Here is a 22,235-nt window from a genome sequence, read left to right on the forward strand (position 1 = left end):
GAGAAAGATTGGATGAGGGGATGGCTGGGAAGGGGGAAGGGGTTGGTGAGGAGAGGTTAGAGTCTTAAGCTGGCCTTGGTGAAGGAAGACCCAGGTAAAGGTGTTTAATGCCCTTTAAAACTGATTCAGGGTCAGTGGTTGGCGTTTGTTTTTAGTGATGGGCATGTAATTTCTTTTTCTTTTCTGTGGTCTGTAACACTTAGTTATACCCTCTTTCTCTCACACACTCTCTGAGAAACACACACACACACACACACACACACACTTGAGCAGCAGCACAAAGCAGGTGCTCGGTCACATTGTGACTGCTCTCTGCTCTGTCCATGCATCTGCCACCCCCGTCACTACACAGTAAAGGTCACCATCATTACACCATGACAAGAGCTGACCTTTAAGCACGCAGCATTTTAATGGAGCGTGTGTGGGTAAGTGTGTGTGTGTGTGTGTGTGTGTGTGTGTGTGTGTTTGTGTGTGTGTGTGTGTGTGTGTACATATGTGTCAGGTGTATGTTTGTGAATGTGCATTAGTGTGCTTGTGAGTGCATGTGTGTGTGTGCGCGCGCATGCCCGCTTCTTAACATATGGGCTTTTGTGTGTGTGCATGTGTTTGACACGGACAATTTCTGCCTTAACCAATTAAGCCATGAAATAGACAAAACAACAGAGAGAGAGTGAGAGGAAGGAGTCAGAGAGCGAAAGAATAAAGGGGAGAAAAAGAAGAGAGGAAAACAGACACGGCAAGAGAGAAGAAAACCTCATTAGGTAGCTAATAGCATCCCCTGAGGTCAAGGCATTAACCTGCTTAAATCTCAAATATCACAGAAATGTCTGTCTCTCAGACAACATGCTTAGAACCCACTGGCCCTCATTCTCCCAACATGAAAGGATATTGTTCCACCAAAGCAAAATTCTATTCTATCTATTCTGTAGGTGAATATGGCCATTCTATGTTGTTGTATTTCCATTTTTCATGGAGTATAATGTTTTGTTCAGACAGTTCTAGATACGCTCTTCTAGATTTTATGGATTTTATGTATTTGTTGCATTTTGAGCTTTTTGCATTACTGGCACAATATTTGAGGAGGTTTCGCTATCTGTGTTTTTGCAAGGTTCTGGAGCTTGTGAGATTGCACACATTTTATCTGTCTCCTATCTGCAGTGGTTTCACCCCTCCATCTCTCTACTCTCCCTCTCTCTCTCTTTCTCTACCTCCCTCTCCCTCTCTCTCTCTCCCTCCCTCTTTCTCTCTCTCTCTTTCTCTCTCTTTCTCTCTTTGTAAGAGTTATGGATGTCTACTCACACCTCACATAAAAGTGATTTGTGTTGGTCAGGAGGTCCTGCAAACCCTGTGTACGTGCGTGTTTACGTGTGTGTGTGTGTGTGTGTGTGTGTGTGTGTGTGTGTGCACGCAAGTATGTGTGTGTATGATTTCATATTTGTGTGCACATCTGTATTTGAACATCTATGTTCTTTGTAGCTGAATTTGTGTGTGTGTGTGGTTGTCTCTGTGTGAGTGTGTGTGTGTGTGTGTGTGTGTGTGTGTGTGTGTGTGTATGTGTGTGTATGTGTGTGTTCCGTATTCTGTATGCCAAGGCTCTCTCCTCTCTGGTGCGCACCAGCGTGACAAATAACTCTGCTGGGTGTTAGAGCAGCTAGCCTGCCAGTGTACTGCACTACCTTGAAACATCATCCGTCAAGGCCCCTATAAAAGGCTTATAAACAAACACACCACAACACACACACTCGCTCACACACAAGCACACAACACACACATACACACCTTTTTCTCATTCCCAATCCCAAACACGCAAGCACTCATTCACACACACACTTGAAAATCCCTTTCCTTTCCATCACTCGCATACACACACTCAATGAGAAACATATGCTCTTCCTCTATTCCCCTGTCCTTTTGTCCATACACACACATCAAACACATAGACAAATACACACCCACACACACACACACACACACACACACACACACACACACACACACACACACTTATCCTTGAACGCCTTTTCTCTCTTTTCTCCACAGAAACCAGCACTGTTCCTGAGAGTACGACCCCGACCACGGCTCCGCCACCCCAGCCAGGCACCAGCGACCTCCTCAGCAGAGGTAAGCCTCAGGAGCGCACACACTATCCACCCACTAACCTCCTCAGCAGAGGTAAGCCTCAGGAGCGCACACACTATCCACCCGCTAACCTCCTCAGCACAGGTAAGCCTCAGGAGCGCACACACTATCCACCCACTAACCTCCTCAGCACAGGTAAGCATCAGGAGCGCATACACTATCCAGCCAGCTCTCATCAAGTTCCACTGCCAGGCCATCTGTTTATTCCACTCAGTCTGTGCGTCTGTCTCTGGAAGCCTCGGGCATGTTTTCAAGGCCTCTGGGTATCTGACTTCCAAGGTCTGTTTGACTCTGCAGCATCCTGTTAACCACCCCCCCCCCCCCCCCCCCCCCCCCCCCAATATACACTCACTTAACTTATTTTGTTTTTCATTATGCTGATAAAGAAGCATGCGTTGCGACCGATTTTCCACATTACAGCATAGCGGCTCACTTGTGGTACTATGTTTGCTGTTTCAGCCAAAAATGCAAAACAATCGTTTATATCCGTGCAGCGAGAATGTCAACATAAGCAAGTGTCCCTAAAAACCAGGAGAATTCGATTCACTTGTATAATCCTTGTGCAGATTAGCATTTCCTGTGTCTTGGCCTACACCGGGCATGGGAGACACTCAATGTAGGTGTAAGATATATTGAATCCTGCAGTATGCTAGTGTTGCAGCAGCAGGCGGGCTAGCCATAGCTAGCGCGTGGGTGCAGACACTGTTGGCTGTAATCACAAGACCAGGCTGCTGGACAGCTCCGCTAAGCTCAGCTCAAGAGGCACTCTGTCTTGGTCTTCCCAGGGGGCCATTGATCCGGCTGCCTCGTGCGGTTAGCCGGTTAGCGCGTCTGTGTGAGTAAGCACAGTGCTGATGAATGCTCCGCTGGCTAATCGATATCCATCTCCAACTGACTGGCCTTTGAGCAATAGTGGCTGCACAGGATCTATGCTAATCGCCGGGGTTAGAGATCCCACTTCCTACGGCTGAGAGCCGAATGAATACATACAGTACATTCTCTGTGTGTGTGTGTGTGCGTGTGTGTGCGTGCGTGCGTGCGTGTGTGTGTGTGTGCGTGCGTGTGTGTGTGTGTGTATAAAATATACTTCCTAGTTAGCACTGAAGGCTAGGCTAGCAGGCAAAACTGTGTCGTGGCCTCATGAGTGTGCCCTGTGATAGAACACAGAGGATAAGTATGCCTATGAATATATAATGGTGAAACATGGTACCCTAGGGTGAACTCCGAACATGTACATCTGTCTTTTGATGGTTTTCTTTCTCTCTCTCTCTTTTACTGACTCCCTCTCTCTCTCTTTCTCTCTGTCTCTCATTCTCTTTCTCTCTCTCTCCCTCCCTCTCTCTCTCTTTCTCTCTGTCTCATTCTCTTTTTCTCTCTCTCTTTCTCTTACTCTCTCCCTCTCCTTCTTACGCGCTGTCTTCCTCCTCTAATCTATAAAGCCAGGCCCAGTGTCTTGACAGTTCACTCTCGCCAAGCAGAAGATTAATTACACCAGAAATTATGCAGCTCAAGTAAAAGTAATGAAACGATCTGATGTCATAACTATTTGCTCGCTCTCTTCCTCCCTCCCTTTTTCCTCTCTCTCTCTCTCTCTCCTCTCTCTCTCTCTCTCTCTCTCTCTCTCTCTCTGTAGCCCCCAGCACTCCCCCATCATCTCAGGAGGGGGTGTGTGACTTTGAGCGTGGATTGTGTGGGTGGACTCACGACCCGGCCTCTGGTCTAGTCTGGACCCTGCACATCTCCAACGGAAGCCCCACACCCAGCCTGGACATCGCCCAGGGCTCCAACAGTGAGTCTCCTGCTGTGCACCTACTGTACACAGACAACTTCCCACGCACACAAATCCCCCCACACACACACATGCATAAACATGTTGACAAAAGCACATATACCCTCCCACACACACAAATGCACACACAAATAATACCCCCCCCACACACACACAGACACACACACACACACACATACACATACATGTAGACACATACACGTACATGTATAAATATTGACAAAAGCCCACTTATAAATACCCTTCCTTACAGGAGAAGAATGGTTTTGGGTTAGTGAGTGTCCATATTGTGCTGTCATGCAAACATAAATGTGTATAGGGAAACAGACAAAAGCCTCTCTGGTGTTTTTCCTGATGAAATAACTGGATTGTAAACACGTTCAAACATTCGTTTACAGTCCTGTGATTCCACAGCTTTGTTTTACAAATTTGCTCTTTCGGTAATTCATCCACCATTCCCACAACTATTTGTGTTGCTTTAGGACAACCACATTTCTTTGCATCCACTGACAGCCATCCTGGAGGCACACACACACACACACACACACAAAAAAAACCAATGTGAGGTTCCATGTGGAATCGTTTGAAGACCACAAAATCTGAGGCAGAGTGTGTTCTTAAGCATCCCACTCCCCCTCTCCAACACACACACACACACACACACACACACACACACATACACACAGCCAGCCTGGGGCAGCTCCCTCTGAGGGGGATTATAGATGATTATGTGGCTGTCCTCTTCTGGTGACACGTTGTTTGTACGAGCTCTCCTCCGCCCTCCCTGCATCCATCCATTCCTTCCTGCCTTCTCTCCCTCCCTCGATCCCCTCGCGGTCTGCTCTCCACATGTCGGAACTCTCCGCATGCCTCCGCACTCTCCTCCTCTCCACACACTCGCCTCACACGCTTTCAGCGACGCTCTGTCACGAGTGTGTGTATCCTTTTCTCACCCGCTGGCACGGTGTGTTATTTTCATACCATGGCTTTTAAGGATGAGTAGTACTCTGTACCTGTATACTGAAGGTAGTCAACCGAGAGGGCAACTCAGTTTAGCCAACGAGCGCTTCAGTCATTATAATTGAGGAGTTTTTTGAGGAGGATATTTTTTTTATATATATTTCAATATTGCTTGGTTTCAGTCATGGTTGAAATATACTTAATTGGGTGATTATTCAAATCGATCTGTTTTACACTCAATTGAGTATTGCTTAATACATTTTATTTCAGCTCAGCTGAATGTAATTTAGTTTTTTTAACATTATACAGGAACAATTCGGTCTTTTTGAAGTCAACATGGAAAGGGTTAATGCAAAGGATCTAATTGCTTTCAGAGCTGCAGAATCTTATGGAAAAGCAAAATTCCCAGCAGGGCATTCCGGAGCGCTCCACTACCTCGCAGGCAGGTCTTCGCATCCTAAGTAGACTTCCGTGTACTTAAAGCCTTCTTGAAGAAATCATTATTCATTTCCTTTTATAAATACCCAGGATCAAAAAGCAACATTTTTGCTATCTTGAATAAAATATGCAGCTTTTTTTAGGGAAAGAGCCTTGGGTTTTTGATATTGTTCACTTTTTCCACACATAGGGCAAAGGGATTGTTATCCTAACCCTGTTTAAAATTCATTGATTTTGAAGTATTTCAAACACGTTCACTGGAAGATTTAACAATCCGTGGAAGAGGTTGGAAGGGTGTCTGGGGATTTCTCCGGCATTCCGAGGTACTTGAGCGGAATCTCACATCCGAGTCAGAGTTCACAGATTCCCCCTCACCACGGAGGACTAATGTAATCGCTCGGAGCGCCGTTGGCTGCTCTCTTTCTCTCTTGGGCTCAGTCCAGATTGTAGTTGACCTCAAGTGTCGCACATTAAGATGTTTCTAGAAGGTAAGGGATGGGAGGGGGTGTTTACACCTGTACGCCCGTTAGAGGGGGTGGGGGGTGAAAAGGGTTCGAGCACATAGGGGCTGCATTCGCCCACACACTTTTTACACTTTCGCCCACACACTTTTTACACCTACTCTCAAGTTCATCTCTTTTTCTCTCTCGATCTGGTTCACGTCCCACTTTTGCCTTTTCCTTTCCAGCGGCACATCTCCTCATGCCATTCATGTTTCTTCTGTTCTCCGTGTTTCTATTGTTGTCATCTCTTCTCTTCCGCTCCGCACATCTCTCTCTGTCTTCCCCTCTTCCCATCATTTTGCTTTTTTTTCACTTTCCTTCAGTTGCTATCTCTCCATCTCACTCTTCTCCCACTGTGCATCTCTCCGTCTCCTCTCTCTCCCCCCCTCTCTTTCTCTCTTTCTCTCTCTCTCTCTCTCTCTCACTCTTTCTCTCTTCTCTCTCTCTCTCTCTCTCTCTCACTCTCACATTCTTGCTCCAGCAGGAGGCTGTGAAAATGGATTAATAATGTATGACCAGCTTATCAAAGCACACAGGAAGCGGAGGGCTCGTTTGCGCTCGTTTACGCTCCCGTCTGCCGAGCGAACCGCCAAATGCCAGGGGGCAGGAGGAGGAGGAGGAGGAGGAGGAGGAAGAGGGGGAGGGGCATCAGGGAGTGTCGAGGGAGCTGCCCAATCAGACTCCGGGATCTCCTCGTGTCTTTAATGGCAACTGGCAGCATGCCGGTGCTGACATTAGGAGATCGTTAAGGGGGAAAGATGGGCGGTGTACACCGTGGCAGTGTGTGGTTTATGGCACGGCAAGCGGCGAGCTAGCGCAAGCACATTTACAAACGAACAAATGTGCACATACATACACACTCACATACACACACACACACACACACACACACACACACACACACACACACACACACACACACACACACACACACACATACAGAGTTATGGACAGACAGCTTGGATGGGGCATCAAGCACATGTTCAACACTTAGCATGGTGTTGTAAAGAGCCTGCGGACACCCTGTCAAAATCCCCAGTTGGTGCCTATACACATTCTCTTTTTTCTTTCCATTCATCCTTATTTTCCTCTACCTCTCTCTCTCTCACACACACACACACACACACACACACACACACACACACACACACCTCTTTCCATCTTCTATCTCTAGTTTCCTGATGCAGAGCAAATGGAGTTGAAATGTCATCTGCAAAGCAGATGCTGCTCTCCACATATTCTTTTCAGAGATGCTGAAATGTTTGTTACTTTTTATGGTGATTTATCATGACCGCTGCTACTCACACACACTCAGTTATGGCTTGATTTTCGATCATACAAAGTATGTCAAAGAAACAACACAGAAGAAAACAGTGATGCCATCACATCCTCATTAAAAACGTGCATTGTCTTCCGAAAATAATTGTATCAGGCCGTATGATCTTCACACCAACTCTAGAACTTTACATTTGAACACAACAGCTTTGCTTGGTCAAAACCCGTTTCATGCACACATACAATTATTTTTGTCATTGAAAATTGCATTGTCATTCATTTGAAATTGACATTAGCAAAGAATTCTCCTACCTCCTTTACAAAGCAATTCCTCTCACTCTCTCCCACTTTCTCATTTGCACACTCTTGCCCACACACACACACAGACACACACACACACACACACACACACACACACACACACACACACACACACACACACACACACACACACACACACACACATACACACACACACACACACACACACACACACTGAGAGACAGGTGATTTAATCAGCATACCCGCTGATGGCGTATGGTGGCCCAGTGGGGCTACTTATCTCACAGACAAACCTGTTCCAGCCGACTGCCTCCTCAAAGCTTCAGCCTCCTCCACTCCACTGCCTTAACAGGGCTGAGGAGAAATCCCAGGCCCAATTTACAAACTAAGCAACTGTCGCGGTAAACAACTCCGGCTGACACAAACATGTTACGTTTGAGGCAGTTGTTTTTCTTTTTTTTTTCTTTCTTCCTTCATCTGTGGAAAAGGAAAAAGCAGGCTGACACAAAGTCTCTTCTGAAGAAACCACAGGGCTTGTTTGTGTATTTGCACCCCTCAAGCCATGCTTTTGGGACAAGATATCTGTGGCTCGTTGTGTGCGCCTCCCAGTAAGAGTCATTTTTTGCACTCTGCAGGCGGTCGAAGGGGATTCCAGAATATTCTAAACCAATATGTCACACTCTAAATTCTACCATGTTTTTTTTAATTTGCTCATATCGCATTCACATGACACAATATTGATTCCATGGGAGTGATTTAGAATTTGGATGATTGTGATATCCATGTCTGAGAGAGTCAAAAGGGTGTGAAATGTCATCATTAAATGTGAACAAATTGAAATAGCTTTAGCACACACTTGCACAACACAATGTCAAACTTTAGACTCAAACTCTCCACACATCTGTGCTTTCTCCCTAAGGTCTGGGGAACTACCTGTACATGGAGGCTAGCCCAGAGATGGAGGGCCAGCGAGCCCGACTCCTGAGCCCCGAGCTGGGGGCCGACGTGGGGCCACTCTGCCTGCTTTTCTCCTACCAGCTGGTGGGGCCAGGGAGCTTGCGGGTGTTCCTGAGGAACCCCCACCTGGAGGAGACCCTCCTCTGGTCCCAGAGGGGGGACCAGGGCCCGGTGTGGAAAGAAGGCCGCACCATCCTCCCCCGCTCCCCGAAAGAGTTCCAGGTATGATGGCATTTCTCTTGAACTTTAAGAAAATGTCATATCAAAGACAGGAAAAATGTCATACTTATTTTTTATCTTTTTAAAAACTGAAAGTTCAGCTACTAGTTAGACAGCTACATCTAGAAGGTGTACATTGAATGTTTTTGTCCTCCATGAAGATCAGGAAACTTAACCAAATTGGTACTGTCTATGTACTTACAGTTATTTAAGTTGCCTCAATAGTGCTCTATAGCCTCTACTTTTCAATAATATTTGGTTTCAATGTTGAGCTGAGACTGTCATAAAGTCAACCACTTGCTGGGGGTGAACGTTTTTAAAAGCAATTGAGAACTATGGAAACCTGGAGTGATGGAGAATTTACAGATGAAGTGTTGAGGTTTAATGTTTCAGCTGGAGTCCCTTTGACAAAATTGTGTGTGTGTGTGTGTGTGTGTGTGTGGTTAGCTATTGCTAGTCTCCATTCTCCAGTGCCTCTCCTTTCCCACTGTAAAACAAAACCTCTTTTTGTAGTTTCCTGCTCCCAATAGATCAGCTTTCAGCAACACATAGCTCTGTCCATACATGCATACGACTCCGTGTGCCTGCACGTGACCTCTGACCTCCGTGGGTCCAGTCTCCTCAGTCTCTGTCTGCGCTGTCTCCTGTGCCAGGTGGTGATTGAGGGGCTCTTTGAGCACAGTGGCAAAGGCCACATCTGGATCGACAGCGTCCACATGAACGCGAGCACGCCGCTGGAGGAGTGCACCCGTAAGTCCCTTCCGCACATCTGGAACCCCCTCGTCCGGCCGTCCGTCCGTTCTCACATACATCCCCCTCGTTCACATACATGTCTTTGCATGTCTTTTGCTCCTGCTCTCGTTTCCTCTGTCTCATCACTTCACCCCCCCCCCCCCGCCCGCCAGTTGTCTCCTGTCTGCTTGTTCACCCCTGTAGGCCAGTTGTACTCAGTCTTCTCCTCCTTTCCCATCTGCTGTTCATTCTTTCTATTCTTTTCCTCCCTCCTTCACTTCTTTCTTAATGCGGAAGCCCTTGTCAAATCCCTCGTCCTCTCTCCCTCTCTCTCTCTCTGTCCATCTCTCTATTTCTTTCCCTCTCTTTCCCCCTCTCCTGAGCTTCCCACACCCTCACCACCACCCACCTTGCTGCTGTCACTCTCTACTTCCTCTCTCTCTCTCTCTCTCTCTCTCTCTTTCTATTCCCCTCTTACCTCCTTCCTCTCCTCCTTCGCTGTCGTTCCTTACACTCTGAACTGTCACTTGCTCCCGTGAGCAGAGGTCTCTACCAGTCTGCCAGCCAACCCCCCCCCCCCCCCCCCCCCCCACACACACACACACCTCCCACCTACCGTCTCAGCAGTAGCTGACACCACCCCACTGTGTCTCTAAGAACAAAATTACCCACATGAAAGGACGGGGAAGAGAGCAAGTGACACAGCACACACGCGCTCTCTGAAAAAAAAGTGAGAAAGTGAGTTGGGAAAAAAGAATGCAAGAAAACTAGGCCATATAAGCCCCACGGGCCCAGAGATGTTGATCTGCGTAGTTCTACCCCTCAGTATCTCTCTCTCTCTCTCTCTCTCTCTCTCTCTCTCTCTCTCTCTTGGCTGCATTGTAAACAGAGTGTCCCCAGAGATTTTCAACTCTCCCACCAGCGAGTCACCAAATAGGTGTGAAGAGATTTCTGGTAGTGCGCTAATGTTAGCGCTAGTCTTAAAAACCTTAGGCAAATTGGGTGGGTTCGGACCAAGAGCTGCCAGTTGTTTGCCGTAAGCAGGCGTATTGGCGAAACTGGGCATGTGCGGACGACATGCTGGCTCTGCATATCAGGAGTTGTCTGGGGCTGAGGGGAAGGTTCTGTACAGCAGGCAGGGCGAAGGAGACCTCGGAATCCCTCGGCACCGACACACCAGAATTACGATCCCTTCCCTCCCCGCCTCCCCACACCCCCACCCCCTCAAAGCATGCTGGGAGTGCTCTTATCGAGGAGCGCAGTCGGGCTCGGCGCTCCTCCCCCCTGCACTCTCCCCATCCTGCCAAAAAAAGCTCTCCCTGAGCTCCCCTCTCTACTCCCCCTCTCCTCCTCCTCCTCTTCTTCCCCCTCCTCCTCTCCTCCTCTCCTCCGTCTGCGCTCGTGTAATTGTTTGCATTCCGGTCATTTGCCTGTTCCACTTTTGCAGACGCACGTCTCCCGTCCTCTGCTCCGGTCTGTGTGTGTAGACATGTGGCATCACAGCTGCACGGCCTCAGAGCCAAGCGTTCGAAACAGAAGCAAACCCACTGGAACATGTACCAGTGTACATAAACCATTACCAACCACAAACTATCAGCTCACTTACTTACAACTTACTTAGTAGTCCCTCAAACTATACATTTGATTGTCTGCAATTTCCAATGCAAATGTCTAGTGTTTGGGCTGATATTCACTTCTCTCTCTCTCTCTCTCTCTCTCTCTCTCTCTCTCTCTCTCTCTCTCTCTCTCTCTATCTGTTTCTCTTCCTCTCTCCCACAGAGCCGTTTTCTTCGTTCCCTCCGGTTATTAAAGGTGAGTCGGGCCTCCTTTGGTCCTCTCCTGCCCCCCACGTCCTGTGTGAATGGTTGCATTCTGTGCTTGCTTAGTTTGGGGAGTGGTGATGGCACTGTCTGGGTGTAGAGCTTTTGTGCTTTTGTTTTGGTTTGATTTGACTGTAGCTTGGTATTTTCATAGTGTGTGTGTGTCCTTGTGTGTGTGTGTGTGTGTGAGCGAGAGAGAAAGAGAGAGAGAGAGAGAGAGAAAGAGAGAGAGAGAGAGAGAGTGTGTGTGTTTGTGTGTTTGGGAGCTCCCAATTAACATTGTCTTGATGAAAGTCAGCTACCTGTAATGTTATTAACATCCCACCCGCACCTGATTACCAATCATGCAGTACATCTGAGTCACACACTGTTTTACGTGCAAACACAAATTCATATATGAGCATACAGACACACACACACACACACACACACACACACACACACACACACACACACACACACACACACACAAACCAGCACATGCATGTTATACGGCATGTGCTCAGTCATATATGCATTTTTGAATTGCTGTGTACATACTTACCAGTAAAAGAAGGAGAAGCCTCACTAGACCTGCTTCCCCCTTTTATGTTTTAATATTGAGCTTCAGAGTCTTTCAGTGAGTGTCTTTTTCTGACAGTTCTAGAAGCTTTAGCAATGGTTTCCATGCTGTGTTGTTTCTTACTTTGCTTCAGTAGCTGTGCGATCTTTACCCAAACACAGTGTGTGTTAGTCAGATGTCTCAAACATACATCCTTTGTTCTCCTTAAACAATCTCATTAGTCTTTGTCAGGAACAGATCTTCAACTGGTTGCTCTGGTATGTGGGAGGCCTAATAACAACCACATTTAGGTTAAGACAAAGAGCTCCTATTCTCTGTTAGTTAGAGCCCAATGTACAACATATGGGCTGTTTTTGTATCTACTGTGCGATAAGCAATCTACTTAACACATCTCAGATTATTTTTAACATGCAAAATGTTCAGGTAGGCTTATGGGGATGTCTCATGTAAAATGGTGTGTTAGTGTTTAAACTAAGCACAGACTAAAGATGTAGGTATGATGCTTGCAGTGTTGCTAATGGTTTCAGTTTAGCTGGTGGCCTTATGCAGTTTCTCTCAAACGCGCTGAGTAGGAACCTTTACTTGCTGTGTCTCTGTCTCAAATCTCTGTGCTTTTTGGAACCCATGGTATACTGTTGGAAGAGTTTTTCAAAATATGCCGTGTCTGTGGTGGGGTATTGTAGACTGCCGTACATTTCAGCATTTACTCCCCACCCAAAGTGCTATTTTTTTGAGGGTTTTGAAAATACCAGAGTCAGGCCGTTTCTCTTCTCTTCCTTTGAGGTTTCTTTGAGGCAGCCTTGCATCATGCGTGGACTGCACGTATCAAAGCCAGCTGAATAGGCCTTTCAGGCACATCGCTGCTGGGACATCGTCCATCAAAATCCCCCTGCAAAACATGCTTTTCTTTTCATACGCCTTCAAGGAAGAGCTGTACATTACCCCTACAAACCACCCCCCCCCCCCCCCCCCCAACACACACATACGCTTGCCAAAAGGGTTAAGGAGCACTGAAAAAATTCGGTCTTGGCTTGCCTTGGTCAGATTTGTGTTGAAATGAAGCAAATAAAAAAAAGCAACATAAAAAAATCAAAATGCTTAAGGAGTGGATCTGCATGTGCTTCTGCTTGACTTCCTGACTCCTTTGATTGGTTTTTGAATGAAGCCCCCAAATGTAGTTTGCACCCGTTGAAAAACCCATAACGGTCCATGTAAAGTAGGACAACCAGTTTGTGGTTTTTGGAGAGCTACTCTAGAATGGCTTTTATATGGCTTTTTATGCAATAGCAAGCCCACAACATTCAGCCAACTATTAAACCATTTTTATATCTCCTCGAAATTCCCTCATGCACTGTAATTATTACTGGAACATGAAAACCACAAACCTTGTCAGTAAAAACTAATGTTAAAGTAAGAATAACTGGTGAACTCTTCACGTGGACCAACTATGGGCCTTAGTAGTGGCTCGCCAAGCACTCTTGTCCTCTCTCTTTTCCCCCCAAAGCCCACTGTTGTGTATCTCTCCACCAGGGGGAGCCCTTCCTGACGGGAGTCACCCCACACTAGCCACCCGCACAGTGCCGCCCATGCCCCCCAACTGGTATTACATACTGGCGGGCGGAGGCGCCATCTTGATCCTGGCGACCGCTGTGCTGGCCGTGGCCATATGCAGCCAGCGGCGCCACACGTCGGCCCAGAAGAGCCTGCCGGCCGCCGCCTACTACAGCCCCCAGACCTCGCGCTACCCCGGGGGAAGCAGCAGTGGTCGCCTTGGGGCAGATCCAGCATTGACAGTTTGGCTCGACAAAGAGGACGGCTGCTCCCATTACTGAATGAGCCGGCGGGGGGCCCCAGAGAACGTTCAAATCTCTCCCTCCTCCGGACTTCCTGACACTTTCTGAACCAATCGGAAGCCGAGGAGACAGTGAGAGACGATGCCGATGACACGCAACCAAACCCAAACTGTGAACCTCACTTTTTCACTGAGTTGGATCATTGATCAGAAATGTACATTGGAGAAAAAAGGCAGGAGCGGTGTTTCCTCTCTCCTCTCAGTGGATGCTGCCTTGGCAACTGTCTTAGACAAAAGGAGAAAAGATCCTACTTATAGATTTCCTTTTCGACTCTGAGTCTTTCTCTGTCTTTTTGTCTTCCTTTGTTCGCGCCATTCGTTGTTAGATGCTGTTATAAGTCCAGTGGAGCTGTCTCGGGCTCCACAGCTAAGCCTGTTTACTAGAGACGCCGCAGCCAGAGAGGGAAAAAAAAATTGGCACGTCTCGGCTCTGGGTCTTTCGGTTCTGCCTGGACCGGTCCCAGCATGGGCGCGCTGAGCAAGGGTTTAAATCCCGACTCGGGACCGACGCGGGTTGCAGTGTGAGCGAGTGTGTGTGTGTGTGTGTGTGTGTGTGTGTGTGTGTGTGTGTGTGTGTGTGTGTGTGCACTCGTCAAATAAAACCAGACCTTGAGAAATGCACTGTTTTGAGGAGGAACGGGGTGCTTGCTAACTGCTACAAGGTCAAGCATGCTGATTTTTTAAATCATGGGAAGGCAAACAGTAATGTGCCATTTTGTAGTCAGTGATCTAAACACTGTCAAAAAAATAATTCACACCCATGCAAGGGGGGGAAAGCACCTTTAGGAGAGTTGGTCCGTGGGGTAGAGTTTTCCCTATGATACTATATTTTGTTTCCACGAGCTCACCACCTGTGAATCATTTGGACGTGAGTTATAGCTGTGTGGTCAGCAGAGAGTAAGAACAACAGGCGATCTGTTGATACAGTAGTACCATGGAGACTTTCAAACAGATAGTCTACTAGGAGCTACAGGCAAAACATGACAATGGAGGTTGTGTTTGTGTAAGTGAGTCTGATTTTAAACAGACTGTGTTGGCCCTGGAGGACGAAGAGAGAGAGAGAGAGAGAGGAATTTATTTTTTTTCTTTAAAAGCCAACGGTTTGTACTCTTGAGGTGTAATTTTAAACAGAGACACTTACCATATGTGTTCCACATCTCAGGATACCTGAAGAGATTAGAGCGAAGGAGTGATGGAAAAAGAGAGAGATGGAGAGGTGTGTGTGTGTGTGTGTGTGTGTGTGTGTGTGTGTGTGTGTGTGTGTGTGTGTGTGTGTGTGTGTGAAGGGGTGAAAGATGTAGGTGATGTGAGGTGGGGTGGGGTGGGGTTGAAGGGTGTCTTGCCACAAAAAGCATCAGCATGCGCTCTTGTTTCTTTTTGGATCCTCGGTGACAGCAACCTACCGCCTTTGTTCCCCCATGCCCCAACGCTTCACAACACTATCATGTGTGGGCGAGTGTTATTCAGAGAGAGAGAGAGAGGGAGAGAGAGAGAAAGAGCCTGTCTGCTGAGCTCCCTGATAAAAAAGAAACAGGAGAGAGAAAAAGAGAGAGAGAGAAAGAGAGAAAAAAAACATTGGAAAAAAATTCCCAGATAAACAAAGACAGCTGCTCCCCCTCACCAGCTACTTCCCTAATGAGGGAAGAGACAACTCCAGACCACGACGGAACAGCACAGCACAGCACAGCACACACACGCAGCTGGGAGCCATTTTGCTTAGCCGCTGGGGTGCGGGAAGCCCTGCAAACGACACAAAAATGAGAAACACACCTTTTATTCAGACGGGAAGACGAGGAAGTTTGCTCCTCGTCCGTCCTGTCTTTGGCCATGGTGGGCGGTCATTAGGTCCGGCTCCATTGTGGTCATCTGTAAGTAACATATGCACTCGTAGCCACTCCACAGTAAGAGGTATTGACAAATGTATCGACTAGTGTCTCGTTAACCTCTAGAGGATATCATTAGAATAAGGGGAGGAGAGGAGTATTCACTCAAAAACCCTTGTTATCCTTTTTGTTGTGAGGGAACCTGTTTGCTTTTGCTTCCCCAATTTATTTCCTGATGTGCTGTAGAGTACATATTTTGTCAATCGCTCATCATAATTACACTTTTGGTGGCAGACATCTCTCTGAGGTTAGGGTGTGCTGCCCAACAGTTCAGCGCGCCGACACGGCTCACCTGGTTCAGGCAGGCAGCCCCCCCCCCCCCCCCCCCCGCCCGCTCTCACCTGTGTGCCGTCACCATGGGAACGAGCACGGGGACGGAGGAGAGTCAGAGGGAAACATGGAGGCTTGGCTCAGGGAAGCGCTTAGCTTTGATTTTTTTTCCTCCCTTTTTTCGAGATGGAGAGCCGCGCTAAGAGATGTTTTGGCACTCCCTCGCGACGTGCTTTTAAATCAACCTGAGGCCCAGTGAAGTACCTCTGCCTTGGTCTGCTTAAGTGTCTCTCTCTCTCCCTCTCCCTCTCTCTCTCTCTCTCTCTCTCTCTCTCTCAGCCCCTCTCTGTGCATTCTTTTCCAAGCTCTTAATATTTTTAATTAGTTAATGGACCAGATAGCATTTATTAAGGCTGCCGTTGCAGGCACAACCCACCTCCACCTCCCCCTCCCCCACACCAGTTTTCCTTTTTCTCGTTGTCCCTGGAGACCGCATTAATGAGTTAAAGCTCCCTCTAGACTGGCGTTCGCTCTGCCGCCGAAGGGGCACCATTCCAAACCCGCTCTCTCTCTCTCTCTCTCTCTCTCTCTCTCTCTCATTCCTCACTCTTGCTACCCCGGCGTAGCATATCACCTCTCTCTCACACACACATACACACACTCTCTCTCTCTCTCTCAAACACACACAGGCTTCACAGGGAAGAGAAAAAGGAAGGGTAAAGGATCAGTGGTTAGTGTAAAAAGAGGAATCAGTGGTTAGTGTAAAAAGAGGAATGGATCGTGCAGGGATTTAGTTCACCCGTCAGCGGTCTCATGCGTTCTGGACCAGGGCCTCAGAGGCAGTGGATCATCACCGAGCGTGCCATTCGGAGGCGGCTGCATATATTTTCTACCCCCGTCTAATCGTGTCCCGAACACATATCACTCAACGATGCAACCCACGGCCCCTTAACTCGCACGGCTCAGCAGCTTCTATTGATTTGTGTGCCTCGCGCAAGCTTGGACGCGACACTCTCCGTTTCGATGTGTCAGGGGGTGGCATGCATAAACAAAGACACAGAATCATCTCCCGCCGTGGAGTTCTCAGGCTGCAGACTCGGCTTTGTTTTACTTTGTTGCCCACGACCCAAGCGGGGTGCGCAGAACAATGGCAAACATATTTAGCGTAAAAGTGGCAGTGCTATCTGTAAAGACAACAGTAATGAGGAGGAGAAGGAGGATGAGGATGGCAGTGAAGATGAGGAAGGTGGTGTTGATGATAATGATGTTTATGACGATGATGATGAAGAAGATGATGCACTTTGTAAGCATAACGAATGTACACTAAAACTTCAGTAGGCTGTACCTCAATCTTAAACTGCATTTCCTGTGAAAAGGCAATATATCTACACATATATATCAAATATATACATGATGAATATTTTTGCTTGATGGATTTGACAGTCTTTGGGATGTTTTTGGAATGTACAAAATAAAATCTTATTTTTCTACTATGCTGGTTATGCAAACTGTGTTACGGTGTGTGTGTGTGTGTGTGTGTGTGTGTGTGTGTGTGTGTGTGTGTGTGTGTGTGTGTGTGTGTGTGTACGTGCGCACATGTTTGATAGTATATTTGTATAAAAAATGTGAAATGATCCAGACTGCAGTAAGTGAAAGTAGACGGCCCAGATTCATACAATCTCACTTTAGAACTGCACACATCCATCCAGACAGCAGTTTTTGTCTTTTTGTGTTTATGCTATTTCATTTGACGGTAATTCTCAATCTCAGCCTTTCCCAGTTGAAAATAACTCGGCTGTCTTTTGTAAACCTCTGAACACAAAGCACATTTGAAGCTGCATTCTGTTATCTAATCTCCTGATGGACTCTTTTTCCCTCTGTATCTGGAGCATCGTTTCAACATGGCGTCTCTCTTCCTTCTCGCCCACAGAAAAAAGACCGGTGGAGATTGGAGATAGCCGACTGCTCAACGCTGCTGATCCTGTCAATGAAGGTACGATCCCTCCAATGTAACCCCTTCTGTCAGATGTCAGAAAAGCCCTGGAAAAGCTCGGCCAACCATCAAGGCAGTGACAGTTTTAGCTTCGAATATGTGAACATGTGTGATTTCATACAATTTAATTTTTTGTATAATATATAAATATTGATGTACGGATGTGATGAATAGATTGGCACAAGACAAGATTCCACAGTGATTTGCATAATGTTTGAGAATTCTGTTGGTGTTTGTATGAGAGCATCAATCAGGTCCCACCAGCTAACCCCCCCCCCCCCCCCCCCCCCCCACCATCTGCACAGATGCCTGCCTGTGAATCCAGACTTTTCACTTGTTTTCTGCCTCCTTCTGTCTTACTGTCAGACCAAGTATGAATTCATCTGACTCATAAAGCAGCCTTTGTTTTGCCCAGAAATGATTGTTCGAGCCTGAATCTGTTCATCTCCTGTCGTTTATAATGCCATGCCTCCTTCTCTCCCATTCTGTTCTCGCCATCAAACATTGGCCCAAATGGGAAATAATTATGCCATCGCTTTCACCCCACACTCCCCTGGTTGCCAGGCATTTTAAGGGCCTGTCTAAGCACTTAGGCATAATTGGTGATTCCATTGGTGAGATCACTCTACTTAGCAGTGACTATGGCAGTTCCTTCTTGAGTCCCTTGCGATTTTTTATTATTAGCAATAACATAACCACACAGAGGAAACATCACTGGCGGCATTAGTTGTATTGCATTTGCATTAACACCCACTGTGGGCGGAGGTCAGTCCTGGGAACACATTTGGCTGATGGCATCTCAAGCGCAATCTTTTCCCCATCATTAAATATGAGATTAAAAAATGGACCGCTACCTAATTTGCACATGTGCATACACTTACACTCGTCCACTAATTTTCATGTCTAAAAATACTGAAGATCCGTTGCGGAATACAAACTCTATTGTGACTCACACTTCTTTCATTCTCTCAAGGATTATGGTCTTATTCTTCCTATGAAACAGCGTGCTGTGCGTTGGTTGTTGTCAAAGAAAATCATCTGACTGTCATCAATCCGTCTGTGCGTGCAGGTTTCCCATTTGTGGAGTGGACAACGGCTCCTCCGTCCGAGTTGCCTGTGACGCGCGTCTCGGAGAAGGACAATTCGTGGCTCTACACGCTGGACCCCATCCTGCTGACCATCATCGTGATGAGCTCGCTGGGCGTGCTGCTGGGCGCCGTGTGCGCCGGCCTGCTGCTCTACTGCACGTGCTCCTACAGCGGCCTGTCCTCGCGCTCCTCCACCACGCTGGAGAACTACAACTTCGAGCTGTACGACGGCATCAAGCACAAGGTCAAGCTCAACCAGCAGCGCTGCTGCTCCGAGGCCTGAGAGGGGACGTGGGTGGACTGAGGTGGGGGAGGGGGGGGGGGGGGGGGGCACAACACAGGGAGGAGGAGGGCTGACCAGTGGTGCCCCCGATCTCACAGAGTCCACTGCTCCTCTCCTCTTTCTCCATCGAGACCTCCACGGCAACGACGTCCAATGACCGCTCCCCCCAAAAAACTGACTCCTCTTCAGGAGGTCCTCAGAGACCTGGTTTCATCTCTTGATTGTCCACTCGGCCTCGTTAGACTAAGAAAACCAGTACTGGTGTAACAGAGGGGGGCCAGTGGATCGAGCTGCTTTTTTGTATGTCCTGATTGATCTTGGCAATCAAGATGAAATGTTGCAGGCCATAGAAGGCCATAGGCCATAGAAGTGACTAACTTGGGCACCGAGGAAAAGAGAGAATTTTGTTCCCTGCTGGAAAAAAAATGTGGGGATGCGTGGACTCAAAATATCAACACATATCAAGTGTATGCCTATTCCAAAACAGAGAGAAAGAACTATATATAAAGACTCCACTTAGATTTCTGAAGGTCTCATTTTTAAAAATCATAGACTGAAAGGAAAGAAAGGAAATGTTTTCAGGGTTGCCGCAAGTTTTCTCCTGGAGTAGTATAAATGTCTAGACACCTAGGCGTCGATTGTGGTTGCTTTTGTGGTCCATTCTTACTTTTTTGGACTTTGTTGAGTACCTTTTGTCCACTACTTTTCCACCCATCTTCTGCCTCCACCACAGTCCAGTCATTTTAGATGCTCCCATCTTAGCACTCCTTCACCTGATTGTTTTAGCTCCTACGAGTTTGTGTTTTATATTTTGGTCAAGTTGCCCAATCTGTACGAGAAGAGGGAGAAATACAGTAGGAGGACGTTTTTGAACAAAGAAAAACATTCAACCTGTGTTTATTAAGAGACGAATAGAGAGTTGTAGGCTTAGGTGTGTGGCCCCTGTATATATACTGTGGTTTGTGTGTAGAGGGCGGAGGGAGAAGGATGGAGACTCACACATGCATGCACACACACACACACACACACACACACACATACACACACGCACACACACACACACACATACACACACGCACACACACACATACACGCACACACACACACACACACACACACGCACACACACACACACACACACACACACACAAATACACACACAAGCACACACACGAGCACACAAACACACACGCGCGCACACATACACACACACACACACACAAACACACGCGCACACACACACACACACACACACACACACTTGCTCTCTCTCTTTCTCTCTCTCTTATCGTCTGAAACAGCCAGGGGATTTTTTCAGTGCATCCTATGGATTGCGAGGACTGTGAGATTGGTGGGCCAAAGGGCTTCAGGGCTTTTAGAGACTGCAGCCGGCAAACACACACACACACTCACACACACACACACACACACACACACACACACTGATTAAAGGGGAGAGGCAGAGTTAGAAAGGGAGAGAGAAAGATGGTGAGACAGAAACAAAGAGAGAGACAGTGAGACGAAGAGACAAACAGAGAGAAGGGGGGGTAAGAGGAAAACAAAACAACCATACAGAAGTTCTCAGTTGTCCTCTCCTCTGCCTGGCAAAAGAAGATGGAGGTCGAGAAAACTCTAGGAGGACTCTTGAAGGGTAGAGAATCTGTGGAGAAATGGAGGGTAGAGAATCAGGAGACTGAGGCTCGTATGCGAGTAACACAGACATTTTAGTTTCTCACCGAAGCCCTCCATGGTTTTACCCGTGTGGACTGCTGGGGCCAGCCTTGTCTGGTTTTCATGGCCTTCATCTTTTAGCCTCCCTGTCAGCCGCTTTCTCACACTCACCCCTTTTTTTGAAGAGCCAAGGTTAACAGAACACAGGTTTGCGCGGTAAATCGGGGCAGGCTCTTTTGTCAGCTCCTCTTAGGAGACTGACAGAAGGTGTAAATCTCACTTTGGTTCTTTGGGAGATAGGCTGTCTCATCTGTAAAATCACACACACAGACACACACTTACACAAGCAGACCAAGCAAACACACACACACACACACACACACACAAACCCATGCATGCACACAAACACACACACGTACAGAGACAGACAAAGCACACACTCTTGCAACATGAGACACACACCGGTTGGTCCTCAGTGCTCAGCATGTGGCCGCCAGAGTCTGCGAATGCTGGATGTAATGCGGCTGTTCTGAAACGGGGCCAAGCACGAGCTTTATCGGGCCAAGGGGCTAAGGTGAACCTCTGGCCATGGAACGTCCCATCGTCCCACACCCCCTTCTCTCGTCTCGGAGACTCCCATCACTGGACAGACGTTTTTTTTTCCAAGTGCCTTGGAGCTTCTCTGATCTACAGCCTCGGTTCCAGAACCCACGGAAGGTTCCAGAACGTCGGAAAAAATGGAAACGTTCTAAAAAGACTTTTAAAGGACTGCTACAAATAAAGGCACTGGTCAGACTTTCAGTTGTTTGGAGACTTTGTACAGAAATGTGCTTTTTATGATGATGAGTATTGTTATTATTAATATTATTATTATTTAATAAAGGATTGATAACATAATCTATGGTTGTTTGGGTAGCCTTTATTATGTTGTGAAGAGAATGAGTGAGTGAGTGAGGGAGTGTGTGTGTGTCTGTTTGTGATGGAGATCTACTGCTATTTTACTGTACAAAGGCAGCACTGAGAGGTTATATCGTACTCAGCTATTCGAGGTTACCAACACATGACCTCCCCTTCATGTACATACAGAAACAGATAGAGACACACCCACACATCCACACGGCGTTGTCCAGTCTAGTCCAGTCCGCCATGGTCTCTTTCTCTCTCTTATCTCACCATGGGGTTCCCATTAGCAGGGACCTGCAGTCGCCTTCATTCAGCCAGCCCACAACATCAAAGCTTTGAAGTGCCCAACTGTTCCACCACCCGTGTCCTCTGTCAAGCCTAGCCGCTCCCCCCGACCCTTTTAACTCTTTCCTCCCTCATCATAGTGTACCTGCTATGAGTGTGTTGTCGCTCACGGTTGCACTGTTCCATGCTGTAATGTAAGGATTAATCAGTTTACCTAGCATGTGTGATAGCACAATTAGCCATCATTTCTGGGTTTTAATTAAAGTTCAATTTATTTAAGCTGGGTGCTATGGTGCATAGCACTATAATAAACTAGTACTCATTGATCTAA

General features: G+C 47.2%; 1 protein-coding gene across 4 annotated transcripts in view; it reads left to right on the top strand.

Moving 5' to 3' along the window:
- Nucleotides 1-19,570, top strand: part of LOC121698045 (neuropilin-2-like) — a 73,520-nt gene extending 53,950 nt beyond the window's left edge. For 3 of the 4 annotated variants that reach the window (XM_042079758.1, XM_042079757.1, XM_042079759.1), the window contains 7 exons: nt 2,041-2,121; nt 3,773-3,928; nt 8,306-8,565; nt 9,216-9,312; nt 11,074-11,106; nt 17,612-17,674; nt 18,744-19,570. In XM_042079758.1, coding sequence (XP_041935692.1) covers nt 2,041-2,121; nt 3,773-3,928; nt 8,306-8,565; nt 9,216-9,312; nt 11,074-11,106; nt 17,612-17,674; nt 18,744-19,045 — 992 coding nt within the window. In that variant the 3' untranslated portion in view covers nt 19,046-19,570. Of the gene's footprint in view, nt 1-2,040; nt 2,122-3,772; nt 3,929-8,305; nt 8,566-9,215; nt 9,313-11,073; nt 11,107-13,206; nt 17,175-17,611; nt 17,675-18,743 lie in introns of those variants that run through there. The other variant, XM_042079760.1, reaches the window with a different exon arrangement.
- Nucleotides 19,571-22,235: the final 2,665 nt, after the last annotated feature.

Source organism: Alosa sapidissima, chromosome 23 (assembly GCF_018492685.1).
Source record: "Alosa sapidissima isolate fAloSap1 chromosome 23, fAloSap1.pri, whole genome shotgun sequence".
NCBI classification, from domain to species: domain Eukaryota; kingdom Metazoa; phylum Chordata; class Actinopteri; order Clupeiformes; family Clupeidae; genus Alosa; species Alosa sapidissima.